Below are 23,354 nucleotides of genomic sequence, written 5' to 3'. Positions count from 1 at the left end.
ATTAATCCACCCTACGGCAGCAAGATTGGGAACCACTTCCCATATAAATACAAAACATACATTCCTGCTCTCACTCCCGTGTTCTCGCCCTGCTTCAACTTTGAAGGATTGGCCACTTCATCTTAATTTGTTATTCTACCTTGATCTCTGATTTATTTTCTAGGAAGCCCTTAGAAAGCTTTTGTATCAGGAATTGAACCAAACCACGTGGGTTCAAGTTGTAATTTCATTTTCCTGTACTGAGGAGCTGTTCTCAGACTTTGCCAAATGGTATCTAAATATTTTGGGCATACTTATGCTCAGGACTAAGTTTCTGTGTTGGCTGTGACCACCATTCTTGGTTACAAGTAAACTGTTAGTTTGGTAGTTGAACAACATTGTTGGTGAGGACTCTGGATGGCCTTTAATGCCTGAGTGCTCACTTTTGGCCTGGGAAGAGGATGTACATCCATGGAGATGAAGGACCTAACAGCAATATGTTTAACTGCTAAGGTTCTTTAATTTTAGCAAATATTTTGGTTAAAATGTTGAACTTGGCTGGGTGTGGTGGCTCATGCCTGTAATCCCAGCACTTTGGGACGCTGAGGGAGGTAGGTCACTTGAGGTCAGGAGTTTGAGACCAGCCTAGGCAACGTAGCGAAACCCTGTCTCTACTAAAACCAAAACCAAAAAATTAGCCATGCCTAGTGGCACACACCTGAAGTCCCAGCTACTTGGGAGGCTGAGGTAGGCGAATCACCTGAGGTGGGGAAGTTGAGGCTGCAGTGAGCCATGATGGTGCCACTGTGTACTCCAGCCTGGGCAGTGGGACTGAGACCCTGTCTCAAAAAAATAAAATAAAAAATCAAAGTTTTTTGTTTTAAAGTTGAACTATTATAAGCCTAAATTTCCCTACCCATAGTTACTTTGGAACCTGTACAAATCATAATTGAGCTTGAGCTTCTCCTTGGTGATATGACACTTTTGGTAGCCAATTCTCATGAAATAGAAGTGGCAGGCACATAGAAAATGGGGAAGGCGCCAGGCGCAGTGGCTCAAGCCTGTAATCCCAGCATGTTGGGAGGCTGAGGCAGGCGGATCACTTGAGGTCAGGAGGTCTGGCCTGACCAACATGGCGAAACCCTGTCTCTACTAAAAATACAAAAATTTAGCCACATGTGGTGGTACGTGCCTGTGATCCCAGCTACTTGGCAGGCTGAGGCAGGACAATCACTTGAACCCGGGAGATGGAGGTTGCAGTGAGCCAAGATCTCACCACTGCGCTCTAGCCTGGGTGATAGAGAGGGATTCCATCTCAACAAAAAATAAAAAAAAAATAGAAAAGAAAATGGGGGAGGGGAAGATAGAACCGAAAGTACCAGGAGATGGAGAGATTGTCACCATGCAGAGAACCCCACCTGGCTTCCTTCTCCTGTCTCCCAACCTCCCCAAGCCTTGATGTGCCTTTTGTTTGGGATGGTGTGAGATCAGGGACCACAGATCACACTCTTCTGGCTTTTTTTACTTATTGCTGTTGAAGATTAGACATTAAGGGAAATGAATTTTTTTTTTTTTCCGAGACAGTCTTGCTCTATTGCCCAGGCTGGAGTGCCGTGGCGTGATTTCGGCTCACTGCAACCTCTGCCTCCTGGGTTCAAACAATTCTCCTGCCTCAGCCTCCCGAGTAGCTGGGATTACAGGCGCCTGCCACCATGCCTGGCTAATTTATGTACTTTTAGTAGAGACAGGGTTTCACCACATTGGTCAGGCTGATCTCGAACTCCTGACCTCGTGATCCGCCCACCTCGACCTCTCAAAGTGCTGGGTTTACAGACGTGAGCTACCACACCCGGCCTAAGAGAAATGAATTCTGACCCTAGCTTTGTTGTGTGAATAATGTCATTGGTACAATGCAATGTAACTTCTCAGATTTCAGAGCCACCTAATCAAGCTGCAATATGTACCCTTTCACTTCAGAAGTGAGTTAATTATCAGGGAGGAAATGTCTGTAACAGGTCTGAGATCCTAACACAGGCACAATGAAGAATCGAATGCCATTTTTTCACATTTTGTTACCACCTGTGTCCCACTTAGTAACCTTGTTCTCTGCTATGAAGCTTAGTAAGGTTTAGGACCCTGACCTTTCTGCCATCATTTCTACCTACTAATGTGGAATGCTGAGTGTGAATACAGGCCGAGTCATGCCGTGACACGTAGCTCCAGGGAGGGACGATAGCAGCTTGGCAGGATTGTCTTTCCTTCTGGAGCATGCCTGATACACTGGGTAATTTTGAAAATTAGACTACATTAGCCTGGAAATTGGGCTGGGCAGAGTGGCTCACGCCTGTAATCCCAGCACTTCGGGAGGCCGGGGCGGGCAGATCACCTGAGGTCAGGAGTTTGAGACCAGCCTGACCAACATGGAGAAACCCTGTCTCTACTAAAAATACAAAAATTAGTGTGGCACAGTGGCACGTGCCTGTAATCCCAGCTACTCGGGAGGCTGAGGCAGGAGAATCGCTTAAACCCAGGAGGCAGAGGTTGCAGTAAGCCGAGATTGTGCCACTGCACTCCAGCCTGGACAACAAGAGCAAAACTCCGTCTTAAAAAAAAAAAAAAACTACGTTAGCCTGGAAAGCTCTTTTGAATAGAAACAACTCCAGAGTCTAGTGGATATTGGCTACTCAGGTCTAGAATCTGTGTCTTGGGCTTTGATAGACTACTCGTGTCTTTTCTAGCTTTGATGTATGATCTGAAGGTTCCCCGCTGGGACTTCCAGACCGGTAGGCAGTTACGCACCTCTCCTCTCTACGACCGGCTGGATGCACAGGGAGCCAGGTGGATGGAGAAACATGGATTTGAGAGGCCAAAGTACTTTGTTCCCCCTGACAAGGGTAAGAAGTCACATTCTCATTTTTGCTCCTTTTTTTTTTTTTGTCCTGGGAATTAATAAAACGTATTTTCAAATGCATAGGCTAGAATGTGTTCACAGAAGAAAAAGAACCACGTGGACTACACTAAACTCTACAGGGCCTTGTGATTTTTCCATTCCGTAGACCTCCTGGCATTGGAGCAGAGCAAGACTTTCTATAAGCCAGATTGGTTTGACATCGTGGAGTCTGAAGTCAAGTGCTGTAAGGAAGCTGTGTGTGTCATTGACATGTCCTCTTTCACAAAGTTTGAGATAACAGTAAGTATTTGGGAACCAAAAAGTAATAGATTAGGAAACTTTGCATATTTATTGAATGCCTTTTGTTTTTCATCTTCAAAACTGATTCCTGACTGGGTGCAGTGGGTCATGCCTGTATTCCCAGCACTTTGGGAGGCCAAGGGGGCGTGGATCACCTGAGGTCAGGAGTTCCAGACCAGCCTGGCCAAGATGGTGAAACCCCATTTCTACTAAAAATACAAAAATTAAGGCCAGGAGTGGTGGCTCATGCCTGTAATCCCAGCAGTTTGGGAGGCCGAGACGGGTGGATCACCTGAGATCAGGAGTTCAAGACCAGCCTGGCCAACATGGCGAAACCATCTCTACCAAAAATACAAAAAATTAACCAGGCATGGTGGCGGGCACTTGTAATCCCAGCTACTCGGGAGGCAGGAGAATCGCATGAACTCATGAGGTGGAGGTTGCAGTGAGCTGAGATTGCGCCACTGCACTCAGCCTGGGCAACAGTGAGACTCCATCTCAAAAAAAAAAACAAAAAACAAAAACAAAACACTGATTTCTTAAGAATTCTGGTATATTTTAGTGTTTCATCTGTATTGTGACATTTTTCTGAAATTTTAGCTCCTTGTTTCGGGTTTTTAATTTGCTAGAGAGGCCTGTTTATCATAAGAATCAATAGCTAGCGTTCCCTGGAGCTTCTTGCAGTGGAGTAGGTCTGCAAATGTTGTCACATGGGAATTGGCTGATTGAATTTTCTCAATGAGGTTCATTGCTGGTGGGGCCATGTGGCCCAGCCAGGTGCTCTCACGCTCACTCTCTCTGTTTCATTCCCTAACCCTGCAGTCCACTGGGGATCAGGCATTAGAAGTTCTACAGTACCTCTTCTCCAATGACCTGGATGTGCCTGTGGGCCACATTGTGCATACTGGCATGCTCAACGAGGGTGGAGGGTATGAAAATGACTGCAGCATAGCACGACTGAACAAGCGCAGGTGAGATGAGCTGCCGTCCCGCTCTGCTCCCTCCAACATGTTGATTCCTCAGGGGTACTGTAGCAGAGGCTCTCAGGCGCTTCTCCAGGAACCATAAATCCCAGGGACTAAGAATCATTACATGAAATCAAAGCCAGTTTATTAGCAGTCCTAAACAAAAGAAATCACCAGGAGGAAAAGAAAAAAAAGCCCACCAGATTATGTACCCTACTGGGAGAAGATGCCTTGTCTTTTTTCTTTTTTTTGAGACAGGGTCTCACTTTGTTACCCAGGCTGGAGTGCAGTGATGCGATCATGGATCCCTGCAGCCTCGACCTCCTGGGCTCAAGTGATCCTCCCACCTCAGCTTTCCAGGTAGCTGGGACCACAGGTACACGCCACCACACCCAGCCAGTTTTTGTATATTTTGTAGAGATAGGGTTTTGACACATTGCCCAGGCTGATCTTGAACACCTGAGCTCAAGCAATCTGCCCACCTTGGCCTCCAAAGTGCTGGGATTACAGGCGTGAGCCACTATGCCCAGCCGATGTCTTAACATTAGTAAATCTGCATAATTTCTTGGCATTAACAGGAAGCCAGAATTCTGTTTTGTTATTAGGTGGTGTATCCTAGAATGGTGCTACTGGCCTTCTGTGAAAGCTAAGAAATCATTTCCTAGTATTTGCCTCATTGCTTTGAAACCAAATAAGATTTGATTGCTTCCTGATCCTTTTGCTGCTACCTGGTTTTGATTATTTTGGGGTCTCACTTTTCAGTTTCTTCATGATCTCTCCAACCGACCAGCAGGTCCACTGCTGGGCCTGGCTTAAGAAACACATGCCGAAAGACAGCAACCTGCTCCTGGAGGACGTCACCTGGAAGTACACAGGTACGGGGGTTCGGGCTCTGCCACGTCGAAAAGGCCAGCAGATGCAGATGTGTCCACGTTTGCCTTCTTTACATTTGACTCTCAAAAATGAACATTAGAGTTAGCATAAAAGAGGCTCTCTGGTCATAGAAAATTGATCTCTAGGGGATGTGGTGGCTGACACCTGTAATCCCAGCACTTTTGGAGGCCGAGGTGGGAGGATCACTAGGTCAGGAGTTCGAGACCAACCTGGACTATATGGTGAAACCCCGTCTCTACTAGAAATACAAAAATTAGCTGGGCATGGTGGCACACACCTGTAATCCCAGCTACTTGGGAGGCTGAGGCAGGAGAATCACTTGAACCCAGGAGGCAGAGGTTGCAGTGAGCCCAGATCGCACCACTGCACTCCAGCCTAGGCGAGTGAGACTCCATCTCAAAAAAAAAAAAAGAAAATTGAGGGCTGGACACAGTGGCTTACACCTGTAATCCCAGCACTTTGGGAGGCTGAGGCGGGTGGATCATGAGGTCAGGAGTTCGAGACCAGCCTGGCCAACATGGTGAAACCCCATCTCTACTAAAAATACAAAAATTAGCTGGACATGGTGGTGCATGCCTGTAGTCCCAGCTACTCATGAGGCTGAAGCAGGAGAATCGCTTGAATCTGGGAGGCAGAGGTTGCAGTGAGCCAAGATCATGCCATTGCACCTCCACCTCCCGGGTTCAAGCGATTCTTCTGCCTCAGCCTCCCAAGTAGCTGGGATTATAGGCGCCCGCCACCACGCCGGGCTGATTTCTGTATTTTTAGTAGAGATGGGGTTTCACCATGTTGGCCAGGCTGGTCTTGAACTCTTGACCTCGTGATCCACCTGCTTCGGCCTCCCAAAGTGCTGGGATTACAGGCATGAGCCACCACGCCCAGCCCCAGAGAGTACCTAATTTTTAAGGATGACTTGGTTCCCTGATTTTCTCACCCTCAGCAGTCTCAGCTTAACCCCTCCCACCTTCCCACCTAACTGATCTTGCCCCTTGGCCCCACCAGCGTTTGCTCTCCCAGGCTCTCATTCTCAATTCCTTGTAGTAGCAAATATGATATACATCCTGCTCCTGGACTGGGATACTACAGAATGTTACTGAACAAAAGTCATGTTCTAGCCTGTCTTAGGATGGATGACATGTAATTAGCACAAGCTGATGTCACAAACACTGGTGTCCAGAATAATGCTTTCTTTATCTAGTAAGCATTAGGATATGTTTGAAGTGGATTTAGCTTCTCTGAATTTAAAGTCTGTATACTTTTTGGTTGGGCAGATCTCCATCGGGTACTGATTTGGGGTTGGGGCTTCTTCCATCACATAGCCTTGCTGGGAAAAGGAGGAGAACGGGCATTGTGTGGGGTGGTTATGGCCAGCCCTGCTGCGTTCAGCAGGCCCTGTTGGCAGAGGTGTATTCGCCAGAATCGGGGTGCTTAGCATCCATCCTTGGAGTGTCTAAGCAAAGGGACATATTCCTGGTCTCTGCACCCAGGCCTGGCTATAGCTGAGCAAGTCTACAGTAGACCTTTCCCATTGGCTCAGCTGTTCAGAAGGAGAGCTGGACATCTCTTGTTCTTTTCCATTTAGCCCTCAATCTGATTGGCCCTCGAGCTGTGGATGTGCTGTCTGAGTTGTCCTATGCCCCTATGACTCCAGACCACTTCCCAAGCCTCTTTTGCAAGGTGAGTGCTGATAAAGTTCTGTTTCTTAAATGGGCAGAGAATGTGTCTTTCATAGCGGTGGCAGTTACATATCCTTACTATGGTGTTAGCACCCACAAAGAGTGTCTTGGCTGGGTGAGGTGGCACATGCCTGTAATCCTAGCACTTTGGGAGGCCGAGGCAGGTGGATCACCCAAAGTCAGGAGTTTGAGACCAGCCTGGCCGACATGGTGAGACCCTGTCTCTGTTAAAAATACAAAAATTAGCTGGGTATGGTCTCACGCACCTATAATCCCAGCTACTTGGGAGGCTGGGGCACAGGAATCGCTTGAACTCTGGAGGCAGAGGTTGCAGTGAGCCAAGAACACGCCACTGCACTCCACCTGGGTGACAGAGTATGACTCTGTCTCAAATAAAAGAGTGTGCTGGCCAGGTAGAGTGGCTCACGCCTGTAATTCCAGCACTTTGGGATTACATCTTATATTTATAAATTATAAAAATACAAAAATTAGCCAGGTGTGGTGGCGCATGTCTGTGGTCCCAGCTACTCGGGAGGCTGAGGCAGGAGAATGACTTGAACCTGGGAGGCAGATGTTGCAGTGAGCCGAGATTGCACCATTGCACTCCAGGCTGGTGACAGAGCAAGACTCTGTCTCAAAAAAAAAAAAAAAAAAAAATGTGCTGCCCTTCATTAGCAAAGAAGTGACTGAGTATATTTATTTATTTATTTATTTATTTTGAGACAGAGTTTCACTCTTGTTGCACAGGCTGGTGTGCAATGGTGCGATCTCGGCTAACTGCAACCTCCACTTCCCGGGTTCAGGCGATTCTCCTGTTTCAGCCTCCCGAGTAGCTGGAATTACAAGCACCCGCCACCATGCCCAGCTAACTTTTTGTATTTTTAGTAGAGACAGGGTTTCACCATGTTGGCCAGGCTGGTCTTGAACTCCTGACCTCAGGTGAACCACCCACCTCAGCCTCCCAAAGTGCTGGGATTACAGGTGTGAGCCACTGCGCCCAGCCTTATTTGTTTATTTTTTACACTCCAAGCTTTCTTTATTTAATAAGCATTACAATATCTTTGAAGTGGATTTAGCTTCTCTAAATGTAAAGTCTGTATGCTTTTTGGTTTCTGTAGCACTGGATTAAAATTTGAAGTTACAGGATTATGACACACACAAAAATGCCTTTCGAAGTTAGGTCCCTTCTCTCCGTGCAGTGTGGCCTCTTTTCTGTACACAGAGTAACTTCTGTGTCTGTGGCATCTTCAGGGAAGAAATGGCGTAGGTGAATCTCTGAACTTCCTACATAATTTTCTTTCCTATAAGTGGCAACCACAGCTGAGTGAAACAAACTGTAACCGAATGAAAGCAATGACAATGGAATCCTCCCCAGGAAGCTGCTGATTAGAGAGGGCCAAACGGACAGACATCTTGGCCACCTGTAACGAGCAACTTCCAGGCGTTTACTGATGGAGACTCTTTGAAGTTCACCCAAAGTGGGATCCACGTACAAATTGTTTCACAGTTTTCCTTCTTCTCCGAGGCAAAGTGAAAGCAACAGAAAACTCTCCACTGTTAGCTATCAGTGGACCCCTCCCAGCGTTTGCTCTGCTGCTTGGAGGAGTGACCCATACACTCAACACCTGGCGAGTGCTGCATCCTGTCAGCCTCCTGTGGAAGCGGTTCACTTCGGTGCTGTCCAGGACTTTCCACTTTCCTTTATAGGAACAGTGATTGCGTCAGTGGCCGCCGTTAGGGAACTGAGCTGCTATGTAACATGTTCTGAGAATCAGAAGCCCATCTTTCACCCCAGGATAGCAGATTAATTATGTCTGTGGGCATCGGGCATCATCTTTTGTATGGCAGGTGGCCAGGGTTTGTCTGCCGATTCCCCCAGAGAAGACACTCGCCTTGTCGTCATTGTGCCTGCTACCCTCGACTAACACAAGGACCTGGCAAAGAGGAATATTTTGTGCTTGTCAAGGACTTTCCTCCACTCTCTACCATCAGCTTGGCTAAAACTCCTGAGATGGTAACAGTAGCAAGCAGAGATGTCACATAGGCAGTGCTCCATTCTCGGTGCCTCAGGACCTGGAAGTTAACCACTTTCGGGATGAAATTCTTGCCTTGACGTCTGTCTCCCTCAACAGTAAACAGAGGGTACAGCACTAATGAAAGGTTTCCCCAGGCGTCCCTCCCTTGACAAGCAATGTGAGTGCCCAGGCTGACTGCTGCCTTTGTCCCTGCAGGAGATGAGCGTGGGCTATGCAAATGGGATCCGGGTGATGAGCATGACGCACACAGGAGAGCCAGGATTCATGCTCTACATCCCCATAGAGGTGAGAGGGCACCCTCCCCTCCCCTCCCCTCCCCTCCCCTCCCCTCCCCTCTCCCTTCCCCTCCCCTCTCCCCTCCCCTCTCCCCTCCCCTCTCCCCTCCCCTCTCCCCTCCCCTCTCCCCTCCCCTCTCCCCTCCCCTCTCCCCTCCCCTCTCCCCTCCCTCACCTCACCACTGCGGGGTGCCAGTGCTCCCAGCAGTGCGTTCACCAGCACTGGCAGGTTTGGAGAGCTGTATCTGATTGGGCCTTGGGAACTGAGGTAGGCTGCATTGAAGAGATTTGACCATTTTTAACTAAGTTATATAAGTTTTTTTGAATAGGTGATACATTTTAAAAGTATTTGGCACCGTCTGATCTGTTCTCACCAACTGTCACCAATAATATTAGTATCACTTTTTTATGTCATTTCAGATTTGTATGCATATTGCAAGCAAATTCATAATTAGTTTTTTTTTTTTTTTGAGACAGGGTCTCACTCTTTTGCCCAGGGTGGAGTGCAATGGCATGACCGTGGCTCACTGCAGCCTCGACCTCTTGGGCTCAAGCCACCCTCCCACCTCCGCCTCCCGAGTAGCTGGGACTGTAGGCATGTGCCACCATGCCTGGCTAATTTTTGTATTTTTTTGTAGAGACAGGTTTTGCCATGTCGCTCAGGCTGGTCTCAAACTCCTGACCTCAGGTGATACACCCACCTTGTCCTCCCAAAGTGCTGGGATTATAGGTGTGAGCCACCATACCCAGCCAAGCCCCCTTTTTAAAAACAGAAATGGAAGCATACTGCTATTCTTCATCCTGTTTTTTTTTTTCACTTCACAATTTTTTTTTCAATTGAGACAGAGTCTCACTCTGTCACCTAGGGTGGAGTGTAGTGGCATAATCTCAGTTCACTGCAACCTTCGCCTCCCAGGTTCAAGTGATTGTCCTGCTTCAGCCTCCCGAGTAGCTAGGATTACAGGTGCACGCCACCACGCCTGGCTAATTTTTGTATTTTTAGTACAGACGGGGCTTAACCATGTTGCCCAGGCTTGTTTCCAACTCCTGACCTCAAGTGGTCCACACACCTCAGCCTCCCAAAGTGCTGGGATTACAGGCATGAGCTACCATGCCCGGCTTCACTTCACAATTTCTCTTAGAGCTCTTTCTTTGTTGGTACCTAAAGCAAAAGAGCTTCCTTGTTCTTTTTTTCTTTATTTTTTAACAGTGGCGTAGCATTCCATTGTGGTACATCATTCCGATACTAACAGACATTTAAGTTATTTCTAGTCTTTTGCTGTTATAAAAAGGTCTGCAGGCTGAGTTCAGTCTAATCATATGCAAATAGTAATAGTTTCTTCCTTCTCCAGAACCTTTTTTTTTTTTTTTTGAGACGGAGTCTCACTCTGTCGCCCAGGCTGGAGTGCAGTGGCGCAATCTCGGCTCACTGCAAGCTCCGCCTCCCGGGTTCACGCCATTCCCCTGCCTCAGCCTCCTGAGTAGCTGGGACTACAGGCGCCTGCCACCATGCCCGGCTAATTTTTTGTATTTTTCATAGAGACGGGGTTTCACCGGGTTAACCAGAATGGTCTCGATCTCCTACCTCGTGATCTGCCAGCCTTGGCCTCCCAAAGTGCTGGGATTAGAAGCGTGAGCCACCGTGCCCGGCCGGCTTTTTTTTTTTTTTTTCTTTTTTTTTTTGAGATGAAGTCTCACACTTGTCCCCCAGGCTGGAGTGCGATGGCATGATCTAGGCTCACCGCAACCTCTGCCTCCCGGGTTCAAGCGATTCTCCTGCCTCAGCCTCCCGAGTAGCTGGGATTACAGGCGCTTGCCACCACACCGCACTAATTTTTGTATTTTTAGTAGAGACAGGATTTCACCATGTTGGCCAGCTTGGTCTCGAACTCCTGACCTTAGGTGATCCACCCACCTCGGCCTCCCAAAGTGCTGGAATTACAGGCGTGAGCCACCGCACCCGGCCCATAGTCTTTCTTCCTATAATTTCCTTCCTTTGTTCTATTGTGACAGGTAGCAATCAATGATTGTAGGCATGCTTGTTTTCTTCTTGATGTTAGTCATACTACTTGTAGTGATAGGTTTTCTCTTAATTTTTTTTTTTTTTTTTTTTTTTTGTGAGACAGGGCATTGCTCTGCCACCCAGGCTGGCTTACTGCAGCTTGACCTCCGAGGCTGAAGTGATCCCCCTGCCTCAGCCTCCTGAATAGCTGGGACTACAAGCATGTGCCAACATCCCCAGCTAATTTTTAATTTTATTTTTGTAGAGGCAGGGTCTTGCTATGTTGCCTAGGCTGGTCTCAGACTCCTGTACTCTAGTGATCCTCTCACGTCAGCCTCCCAAAGTATTGGGATTACGTGTGTGAGCCACTACCCCGACCTTATTTATTACTATTTTTTAGTGCAGTGGGATGATCATAGCTCACTGTAGCCTTGAACTTCTGGGCTTAAGCAGTCATCCCACTTCAGCTTCCTGAGTAGGTAGGACCACAGATGCCCAGCTGTCTTTTATTTTTTTGTTTTTAGACGGAGCCTCCCACTGTCGCCCAGGCTGGAGTGTAGTGGCATGATCTCGGCTCACTGCAAGCCCCACCTCCTGGGTTCAAGTGATTCTCCTGCCTCAGCCTCCTGAGTAGCTGGGACTACAGGCACACGCCACCACACTCGGCTAATTTTTTGTATTTTTCATAGAGACAGGGTTTCACCGTGTTGGCCAGGATGGTCTCAATCGCCTGACCTCGTGAGCCGCCTGCCTCAGCCTCCCAAAGTGCTGGGATTACAGGCATGAGCCACCGCGCCTGGCCTATTTTTTATTTTTTGTAGCTTTGAGAGTCTCAATATGTTGCCCAGGCTGGACTCTAACTCCAGCCTCAAATGATCCTCTCATCTCAGCCTCCCAAAGTGTTGGGATTACCGGCGTGAGCCACTGTGTCTGGCCCTCTTTTAACTATTTGAGCCACTGTGCCCAACCCTTTTTAAATGATTAAAGCACAGATAATATCAGCGCATGAAATTTCATCTGCTTTTCCACACTCAGAAATATTACAACAATATGAAGATGAAGAGATTGTTCAAGACTTGGGAAGAATTTAAACAGATGCAGCTGCCATGGTTGGCCTGTGCAGGCAGGTTGATTCTGAAGTGCCACCCAGTGGTTCAGGTGTTGTCACCTGGGTGCTTGTGGTCAAACCTCATCAGGAAGGGGAGGCTCTGTGGCTCTAGCAGCTTCATCCTTGCTTGGAGGCCTTGGTTTCAGCTTTCTGATTTCCCTGGGCTGTTCCCATTCTTATGATTTTTCAAGAGTCTAAGAGATTATTTGTGCCACGCTTGGGTTCTTTATAAGCTGGCTTTTGTCCAGGAAGCTTATGTTTGTCTCTCTGAGAAGAGGTCTTCCAAAACATGGGGGCAGATGGCAGATTCTCGTTTTGTTCACACTAAATCTCTGGTATTTTGTAAGAAAAACGAGTAAATGGTGGGGAACTACTCTTTGAGTAAATGGTGGGGACCCACTCTTCTCTTTGATTTTCCCAGCATTAGTCACGTAGTTGGATCTGGCCCAACACTAGTCACCTGGTTACATCGTTCTTCCTTGGTCATCCTCTTACCTAAAGGACCGGGGATTGAGCTTGAGGTGGGAGAGTACCACATTCCCTGGAGATGCTAGCTGTGTATTCTCCTCGTCCTGCCACGTTCTGTGGGTCTCCTGCACCCACCTTGGCTGATTCAGGTGTTTCCCTTACACACATACCACAGGCGAGTGTTGCATGCAATTTAAAGTTGTCTTCCCGGCACGGTGGCTCATGCCTGTAATCCCAGCAATTTGGGAGGCCAAGGTGAGTGAATCATCTGAGGTCAGGAGTTTGAGAGCAGCCTGGTCAACATGGCAAAACCTCGTCTCTACTAAAAATACAAAAATTAGCTGGGTGTGACGGCAGGCGCCTATAGTACCAGCTACTCGGGAGGCTGAGGCAGGAGAATCACTTGAACCCGGGAGTGGAGATTGCAGTGAGCCGAGATCGCGCCACTTCGCTCCAGCCTGGGCAAAAGAGCAAAACTCTGTCTCAAAAATAAATAAGTAAATAAAGTTGTCTTGATCATAGTGGTCTGTTTGGTAGATGCCTGTTCAGCTACAGTGGTGCAGTTTATAGAAACATACTGTGCTAGGATAAAGAACTGCAGTACCACTGAAGCTGGTTCTTTGCTACGTCTTGCTTTGGATTTCATTTTACAGTTTTTAAAGCAAACAGTGTAGTCTCATTTTTGTTGGACTTTAAACTTAACAGCGTATGTTCAGACAGGGATTGAATATTTGCTTTCAGTTTGGAAAACTTTCTGTTCACTGATCTGATAACATACATGTTTCTGAAACCAAGAAAAGAGCAGCTTGAGAGCCTGAATGCTGTGGGACATGAGCAGGCGAGCCCTGCCTTCCTGGCTCCCCCGCTGTCATCCGATGTGTGCACACGTCTCGAGTAACATGTGAGAGCTGGGCCTCACAGCTTGGGCCAGTGCGTGAGGGAGTAACAGTGGTTGGGAAATTGGAGCAAAAGAACAAAGCCAGAATCAGATGAAGACCGTGGAGGGTTAGTGGGCTGTTTTAGAAATGATGATGAGATTGGCCATTTACCAAATGGTGAGAGAGCTTCTATAAATTATTATTTAAGAATTGCTGTAAGCTAGAATCACCACACAAGACATTTTAGAGAGGTGAAAAGACATGGATCCTGTTGTCATGGAGCTTAAGTCCAGGATGGGGTGACCCCAGCTCATCACTCCTGGGCTGTGCCCTGAGCTTGTCAAGGATGAGACATCCTGGGAGTTTTATACGCCTCCTCTCTTGTCCATGTTAATAGTGTGAGCCGTCAGCGCTTCCAGACATGCTCCATGCTTAATTCTGAAGGTCTGCTGCTTACGAACTTTCTGTCTCTTCCTATAGTACGCCCTGCATGTATACAATGAAGTGATGAGTGTTGGCCAGAAATACGGAATCCGGAATGCTGGGTATTATGCTCTTCGCAGTCTCCGAATTGAGAAGTTTTTTGCCTTCTGGGGTCAGGATATAAATAACCTCACCACGCCCCTGGAATGTGGACGAGAGTCTCGGGTGAAATTAGAGAAGGTACTGTGTTTACCCAGAGTCCACTTTCACTCAGCATCCCGAGTAGTGAATCTGCACTAGACTAGGAAGAAGAACTGATATGACAGGAAAAGGGGGAAAAGATTGGGGCCTTGATGTTAGCATCAGGTAAATGAGGACAAGAGTGCCCTGAGAATGAAAACTTTATAGGATAAAATATCTTCAAATGAAAACATAATAATGGTGGCTCACGCCTGAATCCCAGCACTTTGGGAGGCTGAGGCAGGTGGATCACCTGAGGTCAGGAGTTCGAGACCAGCCTGGCCAACATGGCGAAACCCGTCTCTACTAAAAATACAAAAAGTAGGCCGGGCACGGTGGCTCACACCTGTAATCCCAACACTTTGGGAGGCCAAGGCGGGCGGATCACAAGTTCAGGAGATCGAGATCATCCTAGCTAACACAGTGAAACCCCGTCTCTACTAAAAATACAAAAAATTAGCCGGGTGTGGTTGCAGGCGCCTACAGTCAGGAGATTGGCGTGAACCCAGGAGGCAGAGGTTGCAGTGAGCCGAGATCACGCCAGTGCACTCCAGCCTGGGCGACAGAGTGAGACTCCGTCTCAAAAAAAAAAAAATTTACAAAAAGTAGCTGGGCGTGGTGGCCAGCACCTGTAGTTCCAGCTACTCGGGAGGCTGAGGCAGGAGAATCACTTGAACCTAACAGGCAGAGGTTGCAGTGAGCCAAAATCGCACCACTGCACTCCAGCCTGTGTGACAGGGCAAGACTCCATCTCAGAAAAAAGAAAACATAATAAATAGACGACACTTGGTCAGGTGCAGTGGCTCACAACTGTAATCCTAGCACTTTGGGAGGCCAAGGCAGGAGGATCACTTGAGCTCAGCCTGGGCAATACAGCAAGACCTTGTCTCTGAATTACAATTGAAAAACAAACAAAAAAACCCACTTATTTCTAGTGTTCTGCTGTCTAAAAGACTGAGTGCTTTTTGGGAAGCTATTCTGAGTTAATTATGGTGATGCATTAACATGCCACGAATATTTGTACAAACTAGTCGTCCTATAGTCAGCTGCCTAATTTTTGTGGTTTTTTTCTTTTGTTTTTGATTTTGAGGTGGGGTCTCATTCTGTCACCCAGGTTGGAGTGCAGTGGTGCGATGTTGGCTCACTGCAATGCCCTCTCATGCTCAAGTGATTCTCCCACTTCAGCCTCCCAAGTAGCTGGGACCACAGACGCACAACCATGCCCAGCTAATTTTTTTGTATTTTGGTAAAGACAGAGTTTCACCACATTGGCCAGGGTGGTCTCGAACTCCTGAGCTCAGGTGATCCACCCTCCTCGGCCTCCCAGAGTGCTGGGATTACAGGCGTGAGACAGCACACCCGGCCTAATTTTTTTGGTTTTTTTGTTTTGGGCGGATCACTTGAGTTCACAAGTTCGAGACCAGCCCGGCCAACATGATGAAACCCCGTATCTGCTAAAAATATAAAAATTAGCTGGGCATGGTGGCAGGCACCTGTAATCCCAGCTACTCGGTAGGCTGAGGCAGGAGAATTGCCTGAACCTGGGAGGCAGAGGTTGCAGTGAGCTGAGATCATGCCACTGTACTCCCACCTGGGTGACAGAGCAAGCCTCCATCTCCGAAAAAAAAAAAAGGTAATAACTCATTTTGGAAAATATAAAGAAGGAAATTAAAATCACCCATATTTTGTCTATTTAAAGGTAGTAACTATTTGTTTTTTCTTTCTTGAGATGGAGTTTCGTTCTTGTTGTCCAGGCTGGAGTGCAGTGGCGCGATCTCAGCTCACTGCAATCTCTGCCTCCTGGCTTCAAGCGATTCTCCTGCCTCAGTCTCCTGAGTAGCTGGAAGCCATCCAGCTAATTTTGTATTTTTTGTCTTTACCAAAATACAAAAAATTAGGTGGGTGTGGTGGCGCATCTGTGGGCCCAGCTACTTGGGAGGCTGAAGTGGGAGAATCACTTGAGCATGAGAAGGCATTTTTGTATTTTTTCTTTTTTTAGTAGAGATGGGGTTTCTCCAGGTTGGTCAGGTTGGTCTCGAACTCCTGACCTCAGGAGATCCCCCCGCCTTAGCCTCCCAAAGTGCTGGGATTACAGGCGTGAGCCACCGTGCCTGGCCATAATCACCGTTAATAGTTTATTCTAGTCTTATTTGTTGTACATATGCGTATATATGTGTGTATGCATTGAATATAGATGTGCATGGTCTTGTTGGGATTATATAAAACAGTCTTTTTTTTTTTTTTTTTTTTTTTTGAGACAGAGTTTTGCTGTGTCACCGAGGCTGGACTGCAGTGGTGCAATCTTGGCTCACTGCAGCCTCTGCCACCCAGGTTCAAACGATTTTCCTGTTTCAGCCTCCGGAGAACTATAGGCACACTCCACCACAATCTTGGCTCACTGCAGCCTCTGCCTCCCAGGTTCAAGTGATTTTCCTGTCTCAGCCTCCCAAGTAGCTAGAACTATAGGCACACTCCACCACACCCAGCTTATTTTTGTATTTTTAGTAGAGATGAGGTTTGCCTCATCTCTGTTAAAGGCGTGAGCCACCACGACTGGCCAATATAAAAACATTTTTCTAAAGTACTGTACTGATAAGGTATTTTATTAAGTGAGTGAGTTTTTTTCCTAAATGTTTTTGTTCTATCTGGTCTTGTGACTTTATGTTTATAAAATAGGAAACAAAATGCGTACCTCTGTTGTTACAAAAATTACCGCAGCGTCTTTTATATTTCACATGCAGTTTTTCGCATGGTAGAAATCGCACAGTTTCCCAAAAGCTGGCAGGGTTGTGGGAGGAGGCGGCTGTGCCCCATTGCAGTGACACCAGGGGACCCTTCCCACGGTGCTGCTTTCTGTGCCGAGGGTCTGAGTGTCGCTGGATGACTCGGCGTTTCCTTTCTTTCTTAGGGCATGGATTTCATTGGTCGTGACGCCCTCCTGCAGCAGAAGCAGAATGGAGTGTATAAACGCCTCACCATGTTCATCCTGGATGACCATGATTCAGACCTAGACCTTTGGCCTTGGTGGGGAGAGCCTATTTACCGGAATGGGCAGTATGTTGGCAAGACCACCAGCAGTGCCTACAGCTACAGCCTGGAGCGCCACGTTTGCCTGGGCTTTGTGCACAATTTTTCTGAGGACACGGGGGAAGAGCAAGTGGTGACAGCAGATTTCATCAACCGGGGAGAGTATGAGATTGACATCGCGGGATACCGCTTCCAGGCCAAGGCCAAGCTCTACCCTGTCGCCTCCCTCTTCACCCAGAAGCGCCGAAAGGATGACATGGAGCTGAGTGACTTACATGGGAAGTGATGCCACCAGGGCAGCCTCACCTCCTCCCCATCATCTTGTCCTAGAGTGGGCGTCACCTTGGAGCTTCTCTTCCTTCCGCCTCCGTTCCTCTTCTGGAGCCTTTGCCTCCCATCTCTTATCTCCTTGATATAATTTTGAACTTGACCTACTTTAAACTTTTTTGCTCTACAGCCTTCCTTGCCTTTCCACCTCCTCCTCCTAATATTCACTCTGGGCTCTTCTTCGCTTCCCACCCCTCACTCAGCTTCTCATGGTGGCAGGAGGTGTGTCTGACAGGACAGAAGCAAGCTCCACTGTGGACATGAGTGATGGTGACAGCTGCTTTCAAATTCTGCATCTCAAGGCAGGGCAAGCCGGGGTGGTGCAGGTCTCAGGGCATGAGTCCCTCTCCCTTGGGTTCCATTTTCTTGGAGCAGCCTATTAGTTCTGGTGGGGTTGCCGTGTGTCGGATGCAGCCCTGAGGGGCAGCTCGTGCCTGCAGCCTGGCAGCTCGTTCTCCTGTTCCGCTGTGCTGTGGGCTGGCACTCGATACCTCTGGCAAGAGGATGATCATCTACCTCACTGATAAGAGGCATCGCATGGACGTTCTCTGGTCTGTAGTGGAGACAAGCAGTTAACCTAGCACCATCCTCATCCTCCCTGCAGAAGCCATTAGCAGACCTTTGGGCCAGGGCAGCCTCCCTATAATTTTCTTCATCTCTTGCTAATCTCTATAATAAGGTTGCTTTTTCTTTCTTAGTTGAGTAAACAAGTAAGCCACAGTGTTTGAAAGGGAAAAACCATGTTGCCTTGTGTGTTGCTTTTCCCAGTCAAAAGGGTCTGACCTCAGAAAGTCCCCACCAGTGATGCTGAGTGTTCTGCTATGGAAACAATGCTGCTTTTCTCTCGGCTGTCCAAAGTTCAGCCGTTCCTCCTTCCCCTTCTCCCAGTGCGTTTGACTTTGTCAGGTCAGCCTCACTTGTCCCCTTCACAGTTGGCCCATAAAGTCATGTTTCTCTCCCTTTAGAATAGGGAGGGGAAGGGATCAGGTGTGTTGTCCTGGGCCTTTCAACCTTGTGGGCTGTGCTGAGTTCCAGAGAGCTGCCGGAATTCCAGGTTTGACTCTCCAGCACAGAGCAGAGCTACACAGAGGTGACCCACGTTAGTCCACTGAGAGTTCTGAGTCCAAAGGGTGTACGTTGCATAAGGCTAGAGACCGCTTTTCCTCCTTTCCCCCCAGGCTCTTTGTTTCCCTCCACCCACCCTTCCATATCCTCTGGAGCAGGAGACAATGTGGGTGCCCAGGAGTGCCCTGCGCTTTCAGGCAGTGTCTCTGTTTTCCCAAGGTGAAACTTAGATATCATGGACTGTTGTCCAGCCTCAACGCTTCATTTTCCCCTTGCATATCAACTGCCCTAATCTGACTTTTTTTAAGTGCAAATAAACTGCTATAAGACATTTTGGTTAGTAAAACTCTAGCCTTTGGCGTGTTGGTATCTTGGAAGCATTAGCTCTGATAGGTCTATAAGTGTATTAAGGGACATCCTTCCATTTCATTAGAGCAGCTTAAAATGCTCAGGTGTCTGCCTTCTCTGGTATTTCTTTGGGATCTCTGTTTACCCACTTACGCTGGCTCCTTCTAGACATTTCTTGCCACTTCCCCAACTAGACCACTCCTAGTGATTACTGACTTTAGTGCCCACCTTTTTGGAAGGTTCTGGTTGGCTTATTAGAGGAGCATATGATTAGAATTCTGTTTGGGGGTCTAGTTGTCTTGGAGCAAGTATGTACTTAACTAGCCGAGAGATGCTGCCTCTAGGCAGAGAGGAGGAGAGGTGTTGCCGGCTGGAGGGCCAACCAGTGAACAGCAGCTGTGAAGGCCTTGGGAGAAGAGGAACAGGCCCTTGGGCAGATGCAGGCATTACCAGCAGGGAGCAGACTTACGTCCGAAGATGGAGACAGGTGACTGAGAGCTGCAGGCCTCCCCTGCTCTTCCAAACACGTAGCATTTGCACCCCTCCAGAGCCATCTTTGTAAAGGAAAACGTATTTGTAATTGAATCCAGAAGAATTTAGTTACACATAGACATAACTCTTCAACCTTAACTATGGCAATACATTTGTGCTTTAACTGTTACATAGCAGTATCACCACTTACCAGGATCCAAATCGAAATAATAAAAGCTGTCTCCATAGTTTAAAATCGAATAGTGCCATCATCACAGTATATTAGTCAGATAGAAGCTTCATCAGAAATGTATCCCACATAGAGTTTTAAGACTTGGATTCTCTTCTGCCCTTGTTAATCTCCAACTAATTACTACAGATTGACACGTTTTTAATTAGCTGTCCTTTGTAAGAAGTCAGGAAATCTGATGCTGTGTCCAAAATTATGCACTGTTTGTTGAAGTAGAACCAGAAATCCTGACCTCCTGTTAAATGACATCAGTTTCCCCCTCTGAGCAACAGACTGCTTGTCTTGCTAGGAGAGGAGGATGGGGGGCTGAGCACTCAGGCTGTCCATTGAAACCCCTTGTCCATGAATAGGGTCATACTCCTAAGACTGATGGGGTGTTGATCTTCTAGGACATCACTTGTTTATTCAGTGCCCCAAACACAGATTTCTCTTCTAGCACTTTAGAGTTCATCCTTGAAGTCTCTCCTGGTTCATTCAAATACAAGCTGTGTGAGTCTGGTGGTTTTCTGTAATTGGTCTAATGTGAGCTCTTTGAACAGACAGATCTGACAGTGAATGACTCTCCTCTGCTTCTGGCATAGCTGCTTTGCCTCTGTCTAGTGTCCAAGCATCTTAGCTGTTCAAGAGGAGAGGGCAGCATAACTTCCTGACCACCGGTGTCAGATATCAGAGCATTCTGGACTCCTGAGAGGCAGTGGCCTCTTGAGTGAACAGGGGAGGCCAGTAGATGCCCCAGATCCAGAGCCGTGGCTGCAAATCCAGCAGGAATAAGGAGGGACAACCACAGCCTCCTCATCCATGTGTCATTTCCAAGGGTTTGCCTTGTGTCTCAGCTCATTCTGGGCAGCACGTTTGTCTTCTGTCCCTAGAGATTTGAAGGATTTTGGACTCTTGTGAATGGGTGACTGGACTTGGCTTTACAGAGTTGGGTGCTTTTTTCTCTCTGCAATTACCTGTCATAGCATTTTGTGCTCACCACGAAGGATGGTCTCTGCCTTCTCTTGTCGGTGTATGCCATCTGAACCTAGGAACACAAAGTATATTGGCCTCAAACGGAGACCCAGGGTTGCCAGTTTTCCGTGGGCCTTCGCCTCCCTTGAAATGTCCTTAATTACCTCCCCTTCATTGTCAGGCCACGTGTGACTTCTGTTCTTAGCACTGCCAGGGTCATTGACTTCCACCTAAGCTTGCCTCAGGAAGATGTTCCTTCTGTGATCATTGGTACTGAAGCCAGAAAAGCTCTCATTCAGGAACTCTGAAGAGCAAAAAGGGACAAACACTAACTGCTGAGCTAGGCCATTTGATCTCCTTTCAGCTTGCATTGCTGTCACAGCACCTCGTATGATGGCAGGACAGGCTCCAGCAGAGAGAACTGCACAGTGACCACTGTATTTTTCACGCTCTTCCAGGGATCCCTGTCCCCCGACATTGAAGAGATCTCATTCAGGCCAGAGACACACAGACCACATAGCCCAGTGATTAAACCCCGGTTTCACTCTGGCCCCAGGAGTGGAGCCTGGCCACTCCTGTTTGGTTCTCACTGGGAGGCCCACTGGCCTTGGATCATCTCCTCATGCACACCCGGAGTTTTACCTGCTTGCTTGCTTTCCTGGACTGCTGTTTGCAAGAAAGTAGCTAAAACATGAAAAGTAAACCTCCAGTTTCCACAGTATATTACCTGCCGTTGCATGCATTTGAAAGTTAGTCTCCTCCCTTGCCACCGTCTTGGTGGCAGTAGCGATGCAAGAATGATGGGAGCTTTCCGAGAGCGTTCAGTGCTTCACTGAAGACAGGACCCATAGCCTTCATTTCTGGCTCTGTGTCTCCTCTGGCATATGGACACATTTCCTGGCATTTGCCTGAGTCTACACCACTTTTTAAGAACCTGAAATAGAAGGGAATCTTCTGTGGCCCACAGTCTCCATATTGGCCCTAGAAGACTGGCCTGGCCGAGGAATTTGTGTTGGCTTGCTTTCAGGGGTTAGCTACAAGATTCAGCTTTATATCTCTGTTGCTTCTTGGCCAGTGTAGTCAATAAGGGTCTTCTTTAACATCTAAGATAGAGGTTTGGTTGGCCGGGCATGGTCGCTTACTTCTGTAATCCCAGCACTTTGGGAGGCCCAGTGAGGTGGGAGAATCGCTTGAACCCAGGAGGCAGAGGTTGCAGTGAGCTGAGATTGCACCACTGCACTCCAGCCTGGGTAACAGAGTGAGACTCTTGTCTCAAAAAAAAAAAAAAAAAAAAAAATCTAAGATAGAGGTTTGGTCAACAGTGCTTAATAATAAATAAGAACCTCCTGCCATTCTAATTTTCCTGCTGCACCCCATCCCCCACACACCCCTCACGAACATTGATATAAGCAGTATTAACACAGTATAAAGAATGTTCACCTTGCACATGTCATTTCAGGCACATGGATTCAGGAGAAGCACAGTTGAGTGGAAGAAATGGTAGACTTGTGAGGCTTGCCCCAGGCCTTGTGTACATGCAATAAGTGGTGAGCCATGGGTCTCTCCGTCAGCGCCTCCCTCCCCACCACCACTTCAGGCCAACACTTTAAGGTGCTGAGTTGTAAGGCTCCTCCATTGTCAGTACAGGGCTCGCCTTTGCAGCCCTGATCACTACCAGTACACTTTTCAAAACAACTGAGTATTTTTGTATGCCTTTGCCTTCCCTTTGTCCATGAAACATCAAGAGTTGTTTAAGGTTCTTGACTTCTCTGAGCAGAGTGTGTGCATCTCTTGGAGAGTTACACATTTCTTCATGAGCCATTTTTCTCATTCTTAGATGCACCTGTTTTTATCCTTTGCAGACCATCTTCTGCCTTCTTATTTTCCTGTCTGTCAAAGACAGAAATTACAGGAGATAGGATTTTTTAGCATCTCTTTCAAAAGATGTATGTCAGAATTTCCTTTGCACACCAAGAACTGGAGCTTAGAGCCCCGCTATTCTCTAAGCCAGGTTCTAGTGCCTTACACTCCAGAATGTCAGATGGTGGGTGCAGATTGGAAGAAAGAGAAAAGTTCATCTCGGTGTGTGGGTTCCCATCTGCCCCACATAGCCTCTCCTTCTTCAGAACAATGGGCTTGGGGTAGAAAGCTCTTTCAGTGAAGGGTGTTCTAGCAGCTCAGTTAACACTTTACTCTCTGGTCAACACTTGGGACATATAAAAATGCCATTGTAACTAGAGTCCTGTGACTCATCGTTTGTGTTTGTCAATGTGCAGTTCAGCTTAGCCCTTCCCTGTTCCTGTGTAGTTACAATCTGGCCCTGAAGACATCCAAGGCACTTCAGTAAGTGGGATCTTTTCTAGAGATCCTGGGTGACTTTGGGTGCACAGGGTGACCGAGCATTTCTGCCCCTGTGAATGTGGCACTAACACTGTGCACTGTCTCCACCAAGCAAGGTTTCCACTGAGTTTCTTCTCATGTTACTGGGTTTGTAAATGAATAAACACATTTTAACTACTCTTGCACGGCTGCTTGTGAAATGTTCTTCATCTGTAGTGACTTAAATGTGTTTGCCACCACAAAGCATAAACAGCGTGCAGAGGAAGAGTGTGTACCTCCCTGTGTGTACCACAGTGTGAGGGAGGATTTGGGGACGGGGGTAGAGAAGATGTAGGTGTTTATCTTACCCTCCCTGCAGCGCTGGAGTGGCTGGGGGTAAAAGCTTCCCGCCTCCTGAAATTCCGACCGGCCATCTGCCTACAGCTGACCTCATAGGAGGAA

General features: G+C 47.6%; 1 protein-coding gene across 14 annotated transcripts in view; it reads left to right on the top strand.

Moving 5' to 3' along the window:
* Window positions 1–23,096, top strand: part of PDPR (pyruvate dehydrogenase phosphatase regulatory subunit) — a 49,625-nt gene extending 26,529 nt beyond the window's left edge. For 13 of the 14 annotated variants that reach the window (XM_034940678.3, XM_057299954.2, XM_063597749.1 and 10 more), the window contains 8 exons: window positions 2,718–2,873; window positions 3,036–3,169; window positions 3,992–4,140; window positions 4,897–5,009; window positions 6,611–6,705; window positions 8,936–9,025; window positions 13,952–14,134; window positions 17,043–23,096. In XM_034940678.3, the coding sequence (XP_034796569.3) occupies window positions 2,718–2,873; window positions 3,036–3,169; window positions 3,992–4,140; window positions 4,897–5,009; window positions 6,611–6,705; window positions 8,936–9,025; window positions 13,952–14,134; window positions 17,043–17,447 (1,325 nt within the window). In that variant the 3' untranslated portion in view covers window positions 17,448–23,096. The remainder of the gene's footprint in view (window positions 1–2,717; window positions 2,874–3,035; window positions 3,170–3,991; window positions 4,141–4,896; window positions 5,010–6,610; window positions 6,706–8,935; window positions 9,026–13,951; window positions 14,135–17,042) is intronic. The other variant, XM_063597747.1, reaches the window with a different exon arrangement.
* The last annotated feature ends 258 nt before the right edge of the window (window positions 23,097–23,354 follow it).

This window comes from Pan paniscus, chromosome 18 (genome assembly GCF_029289425.2).
Source record: "Pan paniscus chromosome 18, NHGRI_mPanPan1-v2.0_pri, whole genome shotgun sequence".
Classification (NCBI taxonomy): domain Eukaryota; kingdom Metazoa; phylum Chordata; class Mammalia; order Primates; family Hominidae; genus Pan; species Pan paniscus.
Note: the sequence above shows the minus strand (reverse complement) of the source record. Positions and strands in the feature narration are given on the sequence as shown.